This window comes from Lepidochelys kempii, chromosome 1, assembly GCF_965140285.1.
Source record: "Lepidochelys kempii isolate rLepKem1 chromosome 1, rLepKem1.hap1, whole genome shotgun sequence".
NCBI lineage: Eukaryota > Metazoa > Chordata > Testudines > Cheloniidae > Lepidochelys > Lepidochelys kempii.
Window position 1 is genome coordinate 264,875,940 of NC_136380.1, and position 14,668 is coordinate 264,890,607.

Below are 14,668 nucleotides of genomic sequence, written 5' to 3' on the forward strand. Positions count from 1 at the left end.
TAATGTCATTGGCCTTATTCTGCTGCTCTCACTCCTTCCTTTCCTTAGAATCCTTAAATCTACCAAACTGCCTTCCACCTTCAGATTTGCTACCAATTCCATCCTGTTTGTCAGACTCAGGTCTAAAATGGCAGTCCCCCTCGTTACTTCCTCCATTTTCTGAAAGAAAAGGTTGACCCCAATGCTTCCAAGAACTTGTTGGACATTTTTCTATTTTGTCATATTACTTTCCCAACAAATGCCTGGGTAATTAAATTTCCCAGGTCTTGTGTTTTGGATATTTCTATTATTTGTTCTAGAAATGCCTCATTCACCTCCTGTTCCTGATTTAGTGGTCTATAGTAGATCCCTACTGTGATGTCACTCCTTTTTTACCCCTTTTATCTTTACCCAGAGACTTTCAGCTGGTCTGCCTCCCACTTCCTTCTGTGCCTCAGAAGAGGTGTATATATTCTTGATGTATAATGCAACATCTCCTCCCTTTTACCCTACCTGTCCTTCTTGAACAAACTACAGCCTTCTATACCAATATCAAATCTTGACTTATCCCACCAAGTCTCTGTGATGCCAATAATCTCATAATTTACTTCATATACTAACAATTCCAGTTCTTCCTGTTTATCCCCCATGGTCCTTGCATTTGTGTATAGACATGTAAGATGTTGACCAGATTCCCCCACTGATTTCCCTCTTGTTGCTTTTATGACCAGATTGTTATTTTCCATATTCCCACCAACATCTAACCCTCTTCTAATATTAACTTTTCTTTCTGCCTACCTGTGGGCTTTTGTCACCTACATTCTTTGAACTTAGTTTTCACCTCTCCTTACTAAATTGGTAAATCAGTGTGTGAAGATGCTGTTCTCCTTCTTGGCCAGATGGACCCCATCTCTTCCAGCAAACCTTCTGCTTTGAACCACGTCACATGGTTGAGGAAGCTAAAACCCTCCTGTTGACACCATCTGTGCAGCCATGTATTTGTGTCCAGATTGCATGTGTTCTTGCTTAGAGCCTTATTCACAACTGAGAGGATGAACGAGAACACCATCTATACCCCTGACTCCTTCACCTTAGCTCCCAGAGCCCTGTAGCCTGCAGTTAGCTGCAGTCAGCTAGCATCCTCCATCCCAGGTGTCTCCATGTGCATCCTAACAATGAAGTCCTCATGCTCCTGGATGACATGTAAATGAGCCATCTCCTCCCGCAGATCTCTTTCCTTATTCCTGAGGGACTCCACCAACAGACACCTCTTACATTTGGTGGTTCCCTCTGGCTTTCATTGCCATGGCAACGCTGGAGGCATTCCCAGTAAGTACACACCAGGGCCTGGGTGGAAGCCTTGAAGATCAGGATACCTGTCTGGCAGAGTTCCCCACAAGTGGAGGCAGGGGAAGAGCTAGAAGTGCTGTTGGTGACATATAGTTTTCCTCCCATGGAGGGTTCTAAAATCAAAACAAAACGAAAAACACACAACCCTACCTCCCTCTGCAGGCAAATTCAACTTAATCTCGCAGCTGCCTTCATCTCACCAGCCACAATTGACTTACATTCTATTTGTGATCCACTATAACACTCAGATCATTTTTAGCAGTCACTCTCCTTACAGTGTGTATGATAACACCCATTTTTTCATGTTCTGTGTGTATATAAATCTCATCACTGTATTTTCCACTGAATGCATCCGATGAAATGAGCTGTAGCTCATGAAAGCTTATGCTCAAATAAATTGGTTAGTCTCTAAGGTGCCACAAGTACTCCTTTTCTTTTTGTGAATACAGACTAACACGGCTGCTACTTTGACACCTAGCCAGGTATTCCCCAATTTGTAGCTGTGAATTAGATTTTCTCTTCGAAAGTGAAGTACTTTGCACTTCTTCTTATTGGATTTCATCTCAGACCAATTATTTTTGTCAAGATCATTTTGAAGTTTAATACTGTCCTCTAAAGTGTTTGCAACCCCTCTCAGCTTGGTGTCATCTGCAAATTTTATTAGCACACCCTCCACTCCATTATTCAAGTCATTAATGAAAATATTGAATAGTAACAGATGCAGGACTGACCCATGTGGGAACTCTCTAGTGCATCCTCCCAAACTGATGGAGAACTATTGGTAACTACTCTTTGAATGTGGTCTTCATCCAGTTGTGTACCCACCTTACACTGAAAGCTGTTATGCTTTTCCTTATTTTGGTATATCAGAGATGAATACATTTCCTAAATGAAAATTTACATAATAGAACAAGTTAAGAAAGGGGAACAATATTCAGAGACACCAATTCTTCTTCCATTTAAGTAAATGGAAGGCATACCATTTATTTAAAATTAAGCAATATAAGGCCTTGCATTAACATTTAAGTATAAGTGGTAAATCCTTTCATTGGAAATTTGTATGCAAATCACACTGGAGGGAGAGAATGTTTTTTGAGAGATTTACCAGAAAAAGGAATATCAAAAATAGTGACAGGTTTCAGAGTAACAGCCGTGTTAGTCTGTATTCGCAAAAAGAAAAGGAGTACTTGTGGCACCTTAGAGACTAACCAATTTATTTGAGCATGAGCTTTCGTGAGCTACAGCTCACTTCATCGGATGCATACCGTGGACAGTTTCCACGGTATGCAGCCGATGAAGTAAGCTGTAGCTCACGAAAGCTCATGCTCAAATAAATTGGTTAGTCTCTAAGGTGCCCCAAGTACTCCTTTTCTTTTTATCAAAAATAGTGCAATTAAATGAGAGAGAAAAAATGTGGATGTAAACTTAAGAGCTGAGCATTTTTGATGGGTGCATTTCAAGTACATAACATGCTAATACTGTGAAATTTCATTTCATGTGCCACATCTATCATTTTTTATTTGAGAAATTAAGAGAAACTAGCAGTTGCAATCTTCCCCCACCACCATCCACACAGATTTTATTTCTTTAACAAATAAGGTCTAGCACGAAATATATTGACACTGTTTTGTTGCAGTAAATTGGTGAGTATGTTGAACACACATCAAAATGTATACATATTTCAAACAAGGGAATCACGTCTATAGCCATATTTTTATATTTCATATATTTTAAACAAATCATACCCTGAGTTTCTATGTCCTTCTTTTCCCTTTCTCTTGATGGGAAAAACATTCCAGTATTCAACACATAGGTAATCCTACTATTGACAACGAGAAAATATTAGAAGTGAAAACAGAAAGACGCCTTATTAGAAATCTCCACGATTTAAACTAAGTAATTGGAACAGCCAGTAGATGGCAGCAGAGGCCAAATTGGAAATGGCTGATATGTTCCTTAGCTCTTTATTTCACAATTTCATTTTCACCCAAGTTTCTCAATGGTCTAAAGGTTCGTAAATAATTGTTATACTGTTACCATGAAGAGGACTTCATAGATAATTTTAATATCATGTCAGAACCTGGAGTGATTGCCCCTTCCAACCAGGGGGGTAGGAAATTGTTTCCACTTTCAATTTACAGCTTTGATTTCTCAGAGTCGCTGGAAAGTAAACGGACTTTAGTTTTCCAAATAATTTCATTTCCCAGTGATTATTCACAGCAACGCTCATCATCTCATAATTATGCAAAAATATGTTTTTATTTACAAAAACAACCAAAGCAGAAACGTTCAATCACAGTGAAACGAAGGAAAGAAGAGCGGGCACCGTGCCCCGCTCCCGCCCGGGCCCGCTTTGCCGCATTGTCTGGCTCGCAGAGCAGCGCCCCCGCCCAGTCCCCCACCCCGACTCAAGCTGTAGAAAATGGCGGCGAAGGGTAGAGACGGGCCAAGGAGAGAAGGCATGTGTCAGGAAACCTGATTGGTCAGATTTTGCCGCAGCCCACAAATCCTCGAAACCCAGAGAGGGGCGTTTTCAACCCCAAACAGCCGCCGACGCGCGACCCTCGCCCGGCAGACGCACCAGAAGGGCACCGAGACTAGCGGCAACGGAGTTTGAAAGCGGCCGTTGTTTTAAGCCAGGGGCGCGGAGGACTCCACTCTCATTCCTGGAGGTAGCGCTTGATAAGGAGTTTCCGCATCCTACCTGGGGGTGAGGCAGGGTTCTAGGAAGCCGTTGGGGGGAGGGCCCGTATTTATCTTACGAGAAAGCCTCGGGGGGTGTAACTGTCGCAGGGAACAGACCCCTGCGGGTGCGGGAGGGGGAGGGGGAGAGAGGCGAGCGGAGAGCCCACCCTTTTTCTTTTCAGTTCTCAATCAGGTCGTCCCGCAGACACTATACCGAGACTTCGCTCCGCGTCCAGGGAGTCGGTGGGCTTGTGGCTGTGATTTTACCATGTCCGGTCGCGGTAAGGGGGGTAAAGGCTTGGGGAAGGGAGGTGCCAAGCGCCATCGTAAAGTGCTTCGGGATAACATCCAAGGTATTACTAAGCCAGCTATTCGTCGCTTGGCTCGTCGCGGGGGGGTGAAGCGTATTTCGGGGTTGATTTACGAAGAGACCCGGGGAGTGCTGAAGGTGTTCTTGGAGAACGTGATCCGCGATGCTGTCACTTACACTGAACATGCCAAGCGAAAGACCGTAACGGCCATGGATGTGGTTTATGCTCTGAAGCGCCAGGGTCGTACTCTCTATGGTTTTGGCGGCTAAGCGGGTCCCTAAAGTCAACAGGGCAACACAAAGGCTCTTTTAAGAGCCACCCACTTTTTCACAATAAGAGCTATGATTCTTGTGTTCTTATGCTGTGATGTGAAAACTTAACATGAAAAACCATAGAGAGTACGACCCTGGCGCTTCAGAGCATAAACCACATCCATGGCCGTTACGGTCTTTCGCTTGGCATGTTCAGTGTAAGTGACAGCATCGCGGATCACGTTCTCCAAGAACACCTTCAGCACTCCCCGGGTCTCTTCGTAAATCAACCCCGAAATACGCTTCACCCCCCCGCGACGAGCCAAGCGACGAATAGCTGGCTTAGTAATACCTTGGATGTTATCCCGAAGCACTTTACGATGGCGCTTGGCACCTCCCTTCCCCAAGCCTTTACCCCCCTTACCGCGACCGGACATGGTAAAATCACAGCCACAAGCCCACCGACTCCCTGGACGCGGAGCGAAGTCTCGGTATAGTGTCTGCGGGACGACCTGATTGAGAACTGAAAAGAAAAAGGGTGGGCTCTCCGCTCGCCTCTCTCCCCCTCCCCCTCCCGCACCCGCAGGGGTCTGTTCCCTGCGACAGTTACACCCCCCGAGGCTTTCTCGTAAGATAAATACGGGCCCTCCCCCCAACGGCTTCCTAGAACCCTGCCTCACCCCCAGGTAGGATGCGGAAACTCCTTATCAAGCGCTACCTCCAGGAATGAGAGTGGAGTCCTCCGCGCCCCTGGCTTAAAACAACGGCCGCTTTCAAACTCCGTTGCCGCTAGTCTCGGTGCCCTTCTGGTGCGTCTGCCGGGCGAGGGTCGCGCGTCGGCGGCTGTTTGGGGTTGAAAACGCCCCTCTCTGGGTTTCGAGGATTTGTGGGCTGCGGCAAAATCTGACCAATCAGGTTTCCTGACACATGCCTTCTCTCCTTGGCCCGTCTCTACCCTTCGCCGCCATTTTCTACAGCTTGAGTCGGGGTGGGGGACTGGGCGGGGGCGCTGCTCTGCGAGCCAGACAATGCGGCAAAGCGGGCCCGGGCGGGAGCGGGGCACGGTGCCCGCTCTTCTTTCCTTCGTTTCACTGTGATTGAACGTTTCTGCTTTGGTTGTTTATTTGTGCAATGTATGACATTGTGAGCATGGCTGTGAATCGCTGCAAACGCGATCGCTCGGGAAACCACAGATTTGTTTCTGAGCCCTGAACATCCCTCACCATTACGGCAGGAGACGCAAGAGAGAGTTAGTTAGTTGGGACCCATTACTTAGGGCATCGGGAAGCTCCTCCACTCCTGTCTGTTTCTGGCAAGATTTTCAATGGTTCCTAGCTGTTTCAGGGTTTTTTTAATTGATAATCTTTACTACCCTAACATATTTGTTTCAGTTTAAGTGTCTATCATACTTATTGACAAGAATACAGAACACCATTATTTCTACCATTATTCAGAATGTTACCATTTTCTATCACGGACAAACAAGTTTTTGATTTCACAGGAGCCAGACTCAGAGAACATGCTAGATGCATGGAAGAAATGGCGAGTGTTAGTGCTGGGGGGAGATGAGAGGAGTGAAGAAGGAAGTCTCTGCATTCTGGCTCAAGACTCAAGTTACTAGGATTAATAATAATAATAATAATAATAATTAATACTCAAAAGGATAGTTCCAAAGTTAGCTCTTGACTGAACACTTACCAAGTGAAACAGGAGTGTGTATTTTGTAATCCCTGGGTATTTGCAACAATGAAATTTAGACCATTATCCACAATTCCTTCCCTGGCTCAACACAGAAACTTTCAATCTAAACATCTGTACAGACGGCTGCTGGACAGAGATAATATTTCACTGTTAGGTAAATATCAGGTGGGTCACTTTAGATTCATATAATGCCCAGAAGTATGATCGTGCATAACCATATTAACAACATTTCACACATATACAGTACTTTTTAGATGGTTGCAAACTTTTACTACTTTATTTTGGCAAAATGGTGGTGAGATCAGTAGACAAACAGGACCCTCCCATTTAATAGAGGGGAAACTGAAATAAGAGAAGGGAGGTTTTTAGTCAAGGCCAAAGGAGAAGAAATCACTTACAGATCAGAAGTAGAACTAGTGAGACTGTTTTTTTCTGTCTCTTCCAAAAGAGAACTTAATTTGGTGCCATAAGAATCTTCATTTTTCATACTTTGTGCAATTTTATCAGGACATTTGGTCAACATATTGTTTAGTAAAAAAAATGGCATCTTTCCCATAGAACATCTTCCCTCATGTTCACTAACTAATCTTTTAACTAAAAAGTTTATTCTTTTTCTTATGATTAATACATGATCATAGTTGCATACTACTAGGCACTACAAGGCTATTTAAAATATTAAGGCCATAGACAATAAAATTAATGATGAAAATATGTTCTTAAATATTTTATAAAATGTTATGGATTAATATTCTCAACTTTAACTTAATCTCAACATAAATTAATATCAGGAAAAAAATAAAGTGTTGCACAAAATAATTACATGGTCAAAGATGTAAATGTGTTAATTTAATTGAACAGATTCCAGAAACCACAAAGTCTCCCAGGTTCATTTAAATTATCTCATTATGCATATAAATGAAAATATTTTCTTTAAATTTCTGATCACAGAAGAGCAATACAAAGTGTGACTGATTCATAGGTCAATATAGGAGCAAACTAGCTTTGACTTCTAAAACATATACGTATTTTCTTTATGTATACAATCTAATTGGGGCAACAATAGAGAATGAATTTAAGAATTTATTTGTTTTATTGTACTGTATAATGTCATAGAATCAGAATTATGTCTCTTCACTTATTATTATGTGATAATACTGTAACATAAATGAGTTCCCAATTAGAACAAAATGGGCACAGTATATATCACTCAGCAAATTCCACAGAAACAACAGGGGTTCCTTAGGGGCTCATTGAAAGAGGCCTCTTTACACTGATTGAAAGAAAAAAATCCAAAAAGATTTGGATGAAAAAAAAAATTAATTTGGCTTAGTTGTGTGAAGTCTTTAAGTCTGTTAGTCTTTAAGGTGCCACCGGACTCCTCGTTGTTTTTGTGAAAACATCCTGACACTGTAAATAGTTAATAGTACATAATTAATATAATTTGTTGAACTATTTCATTTTTTCCTGGTTAGGATTTGTTGTTGTGTCCTCATTTTCAGCCTCTTTGGGAGGATGGACAAAGCTTAGGAGGGATGAGTTTTTGTATGTTTTGTTTAACCTTGTTATGGATGTGAGTTACCACAAGATAGTGGTGAGAGATAGTTAAGCAGCTCACCACCATCACCCAGTCCACCCAGGATTGTTAATCATGATGGCAGAGGGCTTTATCTGAGCATTGTTTGGGTAACTGTGTATGTGTGTTTGGGGAAAGAGGGGGGATGAGATGCATTCAGGACACAGAGTCAGAAAGGCAGTTAGTGTTGCTGTTAGACAGAAATGTTGGTAATGTGGCCCTGAGACAAAGCTAAAAGACAGAAAGCTGTTTAAGCAGAGTGCTGGCTGAAAAGTCAGGTTTGGAAAAGTCAGCACACTCTCTCTTGCTTTTTGATTGCTCCTGTGATTGAGGAAACAGGACTGTATGTATAATTTTGTAAATAAAGAAGATTGCATCAAAGAAAATGGCTATATTATCAATTTCTCCTCACAGCTGGAACATCCCACCATACCCCAATTTTGGCTATCTACTTAGTTCAAAAGTGGTAACAATACAATAAAAGCCTATTGAAATATATGCACACTAGGATCAGAACAAAATCTATTTCAGGAATTCTAACCTGAGAAAAAAAATTGATATATATATACACACACACATGGTTTGGGGCATAAATGAGGTATTAAATTACTTTTAGAATACAATGTACAGGTTTTTTACAAAGGAGGAAATTAAGGGAGATAATGATTTATTTGTGATTTTTAGATTACATTTCCAGATCAAACATTGTACTATGGATCTACAGCTTCAACGTTCAGTTTGTCTCTTTGATCATGCTATTCATAACAGTGTTGCTGTAATATATTTAGACTTCTGTACCACATGATATCTTAATTTATAAACTAGAACAGTATAAAATCATTCACTCAATTAAAAAAATTTTAATAGATAGGCCTGAAAATATAATTATAAATGGAGAATCGTTGTTGCGTGGCTGTGGTTCCAGTGGAGTCTTGCAGGGATTCGTTCTTGGCCATACACTATTTAACATTTTTATCAGTAACCTGGAATAAAAACATTAATGATGAAGGTTGCAGATGACACAAAGATTGGGGGAATGGAAATAATTAAAAGGACAGGACACTCATACAGAACAAACTTGATCTCTTGGTAAGTTCACCACAGGCAAACAATATGTATTTCAATATGTTCAAATATAAAGTCATACATCTACAAACATACATCTATTCTGGGAATCAATGACTGTGAAAAAGACTTGGGGGTCATGGTGGATAGTCAGCTGAACATGAGCTCCTAGCAGGGCTTAAATTTAGCTGGAGCTACCTTGAGTGGAGCGCCAGTAAATATTTCAAATCTGCATGGCAGATGCCCCGAGCCCCAGTGCCTCCCACAGGGCTGAAGCCCCGAGCCCTGGCGTGCCCCCGTGGGCCTAAAGCCCTGAGACACACCCTCCCCATCCCCACCCCACTCTGCAGGGGCTAAAACCTGGAGGTCCAAATGGGGCATCGGGGAGGGGAGCGCTTCAAAAAATATTGTAAGGGAATTTAAGCTCTTACTACTAGTGAGATTCCGTGGCCAAAGGGGATAATACAATCCTTGGATATATAAACAGGGGAATGTCAAGTAGGAGCTGAGGTTATATTACCTCTGTATTTGGCACTGGTGTGACCACTATTGGAATACTGTGTTCAGTTAGCTGTGAAGCTACAATGGTGCAAGTCATCCAGTGGCACCAAGGCCCACAAGGTTTTTGGAGCTCAACCAGCTGAAGCCATCCTCCCTAAGGCACTATGATAGTTACCCCACAGTCAACCTATAGGCAGACAAGGAAAACTGCACAACACTTTCAAAAGATGAGCCTGGGAGCTTAAATTCATAATTCTGCTAGACACTAAAAATCTCAAGGACTGAACAAAGACACTGAATTTATGGCTTATTACAACAATCTGTAACCCACTACCCCCCTATTTTTGTCCTATGACAGTAGAGGTGTTTAATGGGCCATTCTACCTTGAATGGTCCCTTCAAAATGGATGTTGATAAATTGGAGAGGGTTCAGAGAAGAACCACAAGAATGATTAAAGGATTGGAAAACATGTCTTATAGTTGAAAGACTCTTTAGCCTGTCAAAGACAAGGTTAAGAAGTGACTTGATAACTGTCTATTAATACCTAAATGGGGATCAGAAATGTGATAATAGAGAGTGCTTCAATCAGGAAGTTGATGAAACTAGACTAATTCAAACTAGAAATAAGGTGCACATCTGTAACAGTAAAGGCAATTAGTCATTGGAACAACTTGACCAGGGTTTCAGTGGCTTCTCCATCACTGGAAAATTTTAAATCAAGATTGACTGATTGATATATTTTCCTAAACTGTATGCTGTAGTTCAAGCATAGCCAGGGCCGGCCCACAACATTTTGGCACCTGAAGCGGGGAGCCCTTTTCCCCTCGCTTGGGCCAAAACTTTGAAACTCTGGGTCCTAGTGGCGCCCCTCCACAATCTGGCACCTGAGGCAGCCGCCTCAGTTCGCCTCATGGTAAGGCCAGCCCTGACTATTGAAACATAAATTATTACAGGGGAGTCATGTGGCATATAACATACAGGAGGTCAGACTAGACAGTCACAATGGTCACTTTTGGCTTTAAAGTCGATGAATCTGTGAGACACTTGACAATGGTTACTATTACAATTACCAGCATTGCAAAACCTAACTTTTAGGTATCCTGATGCCTAATGAGATTCACAGAAGCCAGCTGCTGAGTTGGGAACTGCCTAAACTAGCCAGTAGGAAATGCATAGGAGAAGGGTATGTCCTAAACCCTGCTTCTTTCAGAGAGTTAGTCTACAACTCCAGTCTGTAGGGAGGTTCCTCTCCACTTGAAATTCACAGACATGAACCCTTTCCTGGAGTTAGGCACCTAAACCACACCAGCCTTTTCTTATGAAAAATTGAGGTGGAGATGATGGTACTCTTCACCACCAGCAGGCCACTGGTTGGAGCATTCACTTGGGATGTGGGAAATGCAGACTGGAATTCCCACTCTGCCAGATTTGGATCAGGAATTAGAACCTCAGTCTCCCATATCCCAGGTGAATGTTATAACCACTTGCCTATCAGTGGAGAGCAGCATCACATCCTAGCTGTCCTTTGTGCAGATTGGTTCAATTCAGAGCATGTCTACTGGATTGGGCCACACAAGCAAAACAGGTGGCAGAATGCCTAATCTGTGAATCCTGCTGGGACTTAGGTATGAGCAGTTCAGTGACATCAGGATTTAGGTGGCTTTGTGCATGCCCACTGAGAAAAAAATTAACCAGCATGGAGACTTTACCAGTAGAAATTTTGGCACCTCCTGGGTTAGACAGCTGCTGAAGAGGAATCTTGAAGAACTCAGTGGGACCTAAATATTGGATTTGGGAGTCTAAAGTTCCAGTCAGACATCAAAGTCCCTTTCTCGATCAAGCCCAAAATGAATTGCCCAGGCTCGCCCAGAAAGCCACCAGTCGAGCCAGAAATAAAACTCAGCTGTCCTGAGGCCTGGTCCAGTACACCACCACAGTGGTTAAGGATAAGAAAGCCCATTTCAGTCCTCATTGGCCTAATGAATCATAAGAATATTCAGCCTAAAAATAATCTTATCTATCGTTTACAGTCTTTTGCCCATAATGGATTGATTTAAAACAAGGTGATTTAAATCATCGAAGGCAAAGCTTTGATTTAAGTAATCAATTTTAATCAACTTTTCCATTTATACTTCAGTTATTATTGGCTGATATAACCATTACAACATGCTGATTGACAACTAAATAGAGCCCGTACACTAGACTTGGTACATCTTTTTGCTACATAGGAGGGTACACTATATAACTATATGCATTTATTTAAGCAATTATACAGCTTAATATTTTCAGATTCTTATTAATTGTGCACTTTTAGTGTGCTAGAAAACTGTGAATGATATATTGCTTATTTACTAGATAATTACTTTTCTGCTCATGTTTTGTGTTAAGCTGCAATAAGATGGTAACTGGAATTGAATTAAACACCCAAAACAGCAGATAAAATTTATTTTTATTAAATAAAATAACTTAAAATGTTTTGGATACATAAATATTTCTTAACAAAACATGTTTCACATTTACAACTAAATGATTTATTACAAGGAGGATTAACTGCAGTCAGTGAATGTAGCTGATTATCTCAGATCAGCCTGGGAAAGTGTCAGGAGCTTAAATTCTTACTTGCCTAAGTCTCTTGAAAATGAGACCAGGGGTGACAGAATGTGGGGGGCACGGGGTGGGGAAGAGGAGCAGAGGGAAGGGACAGTGCCCTCCAACTTTTTATCAGCTGTAGGGGTGAGTGATGGGGAGAAGGTCCAGAGAGGAGCAAGCGGGGGCGGGATCTTGGGGGGAAGGGGTGGTGCCGGAGCTGGGTCTCAGGGAGAGGGGTGGTGTGAGGGTGGGGCCTTGGAGTGGAAGGGGCAATGCAAGGGCAGAGGCTCAGAGAGAAGGGGTGTTGCGGGGGCAGGACCTGGGGGGAGCTACAGCAAGGGAAGGGGCAGGGCCATCATTCAGGTATCTGTGGCCTCCCCCACTTTCAGGGTGCTTCCACTGCTCCTGAATGAGATAGTCTCCTAAGTTACTTAGGCTGCCTTTCAAACTTATTGATGTCATTCCCTTCCTCCTTGTATTTACTCATTTTAATCAGGTTTACTTTTAAAAATAAACAAACAAACAAACAAACAAAAAACCTTACTATAATTTAAATAGCAAAATAAAAAAATCTGATTTAAATTAAAACAAATATTGTATTTTTAAAAAAATCATCAATTTTTATCCACCCTGCTTTTGCCCAATGCAGCTATTGTAATATCCTTAATTTAGACCACAAAACTTTGTTAGCATGGTTAAAATTGCCCAGCATTTCCTGGTGCCCTTACAGACTTTAAGTGAATGTACATACTTACGTTCTGAAAACCAGGAACTAAAGACCTAAAGTAATGTATTAAACTGTGACACTCTATGGATGGTTTCACAGTGTATTGTAGGAGACCCTATCTGTCACATCTGGGGATCTTGGGCAGAAATACTATGAAACCAGCAACTCATGAAGGTAAACCAGTTCCAGCTGCACACGTTCCAGATATCTGTCCGAGGCCTTCATTGCAACATGTGTCAAGACATGGATTCAACTCAAAGCAATGCCCTGTATTGAATGTTTACATTAATGCAACTATCACCTGGCAAGAGAATGAAAAGCCAGGGCCTGAGACATATGTGTTGGCAGGGACTTGGCATCACTAGAAAGATTTCTTAAGGAGATCACACAAGCTGCTTGCATGAATTGGAGGAGTGAAGACAGCAAATGTGGTATCTAATAGTGGATGAATCCCCCAATGCCAAGTGGTGGTTTGAGAGTAAGCCCACAGTCACAGAATGGTGGTACTATATTGTCATGCAGACCTGGAATAATCAGCACTGAGCCCAGAACTTTCATGTGAGTAGGTCGTGTTCCTGGAGCTGTGTGAGAAGCTAACTCCAGTCCCTGGACTTGAGGATGAGAAAGCCAATAGTGGTCCAGAAGCAATTTGCTATTTCCCTTTAGAACCTGGTTACCCTGACTGGTGACAGATCTGTGGGCAATTAGTGTGATGTTGGCAAGTCAACTGTCGGTTCTGTAATGGTGGATGTTTACTAGGCAATTATTGCTGTGCTGTGAAGGTGGGCAATGTCCCTGAAATAATGTCAGACTTTCAGTAAATTATTATTTTTTTATTCATTTATTTCATATTAATTAACAGGGGGTGGTAGAACGGGGAATCATAATTACTGTATTGAGCTGGTCCTATGCCATTTGTATTCATTTTAAATCTAAGACTTCAGTTAAAAATGTTCATTTAGATGTGAATGTTTTCAGTGTTATTCTTTGGAGCATACAAAGCAAAAGACTGTTGTCCAAACTTGTTTATTGAAAGTTTTTAACACAGATGGTCCATCTGCCAAAAACTAAAGTGCAAATGCAAGAAAGCAGAACAAGTTGAGGAACTAGCCAGAGATCCTCCCCCTTCCTGTCTTTCCCCTCCCAGCCCATGAATTTCTACTACTCTGCACAAACCTAATTGGCTGGGGAGAAGTCCCACTCAAATACACAGAATTAACTCTGAGGCAGGGAGGAATTGAGACAATAAGTGATGGGGTAAGGAGAGTGGGAAGGGGCGGGACAGGGCATGGCCAGGAAAATTGAAAAAGGAGACAATTTAGCAGGGCAGGAGGCTGGAGCCCTAAACTAGGGCAAAGCAAGAGCTGCTTGGAGGCGAGCCAGCTGCTGACAAAAGGGGACTCCTGATAAACCCACAGCTGGAGTTGACAGGAGCTAAGACCACGTAACAGATCCTGAACTCATACCACACACCATTACCAGTCAAAAGCACACAGACAGCTTGGACTGACCCAAAGAGGGAAGGGGATTGCACTAGTTTGGCACAGAGCGTGTATGTGTGTCTAGCCAGGCATGGGGGGGCGGGGACTGTTTTGCTGTATGCTGTGCCAGGGGCAAGGGAGAGTGTATAAGCACTCCTAGGTATCCTGATCTGCGTCTTATCCTGGCTTTCCCTGGGTTAGGTAAAAGTGGGGTGCTTGTTAACTCTGACCCACTTAGGAGGAAGGGTTGGTATTTCTGCACAAGAGTATGGCTGGGGCCCCTTTCCCCAACCCTGGGAACCCTCCACCTGACAGGTGCAATTCCAAAACTATGCTAACCCTAAACAAAACAACCAACACTCAACAAACCTCAGAAACATAAATGGAAACAAAGTGCAAAAACCAGAAAATTAAAGTGTAATGTCAAACTTCATGGAATTACATGTTGTCACAT

The 14,668-nt window shown here is 42.4% G+C and overlaps 2 protein-coding genes across 2 annotated transcripts; one reads left to right on the forward strand and one right to left on the reverse strand.

The window, feature by feature from the left end:
* The first annotated feature begins 3,640 nt into the window (after positions 1-3,640).
* On the forward strand, positions 3,641-4,728 carry LOC140904954 (histone H4). Its single transcript, XM_073327342.2, has 2 exons — positions 3,641-4,001; positions 4,197-4,728. The coding sequence occupies exon 2, from the start codon at positions 4,283-4,285 to the stop codon at positions 4,592-4,594; it is 312 nt and encodes a 103-aa protein (XP_073183443.1). The 5' UTR covers positions 3,641-4,001; positions 4,197-4,282; the 3' UTR covers positions 4,595-4,728.
* Positions 4,702-5,672, reverse strand: LOC140904955 (histone H4). Its single transcript, XM_073327343.2, has 2 exons — positions 5,295-5,672; positions 4,702-5,099 (listed from the first exon to the last, which is right to left on the reverse strand). Exon 2 carries the CDS (start codon positions 5,011-5,013, stop codon positions 4,702-4,704), a length of 312 nt encoding a protein of 103 aa, XP_073183444.2. The 5' UTR covers positions 5,014-5,099; positions 5,295-5,672.
* Between the last annotated feature and the right edge of the window lie 8,996 nt (positions 5,673-14,668).

Excerpts from the sequence above, each read along its gene's own strand:
- LOC140904955 (XM_073327343.2), bottom strand. The coding sequence starts at position 5,013 with ATGTCCGGTCGCGGTAAGGGGGGTAAAGGCTTGGGGAAGGGAGGTGCC.
- LOC140904954 (XM_073327342.2), top strand. The coding sequence starts at position 4,283 with ATGTCCGGTCGCGGTAAGGGGGGTAAAGGCTTGGGGAAGGGAGGTGCC.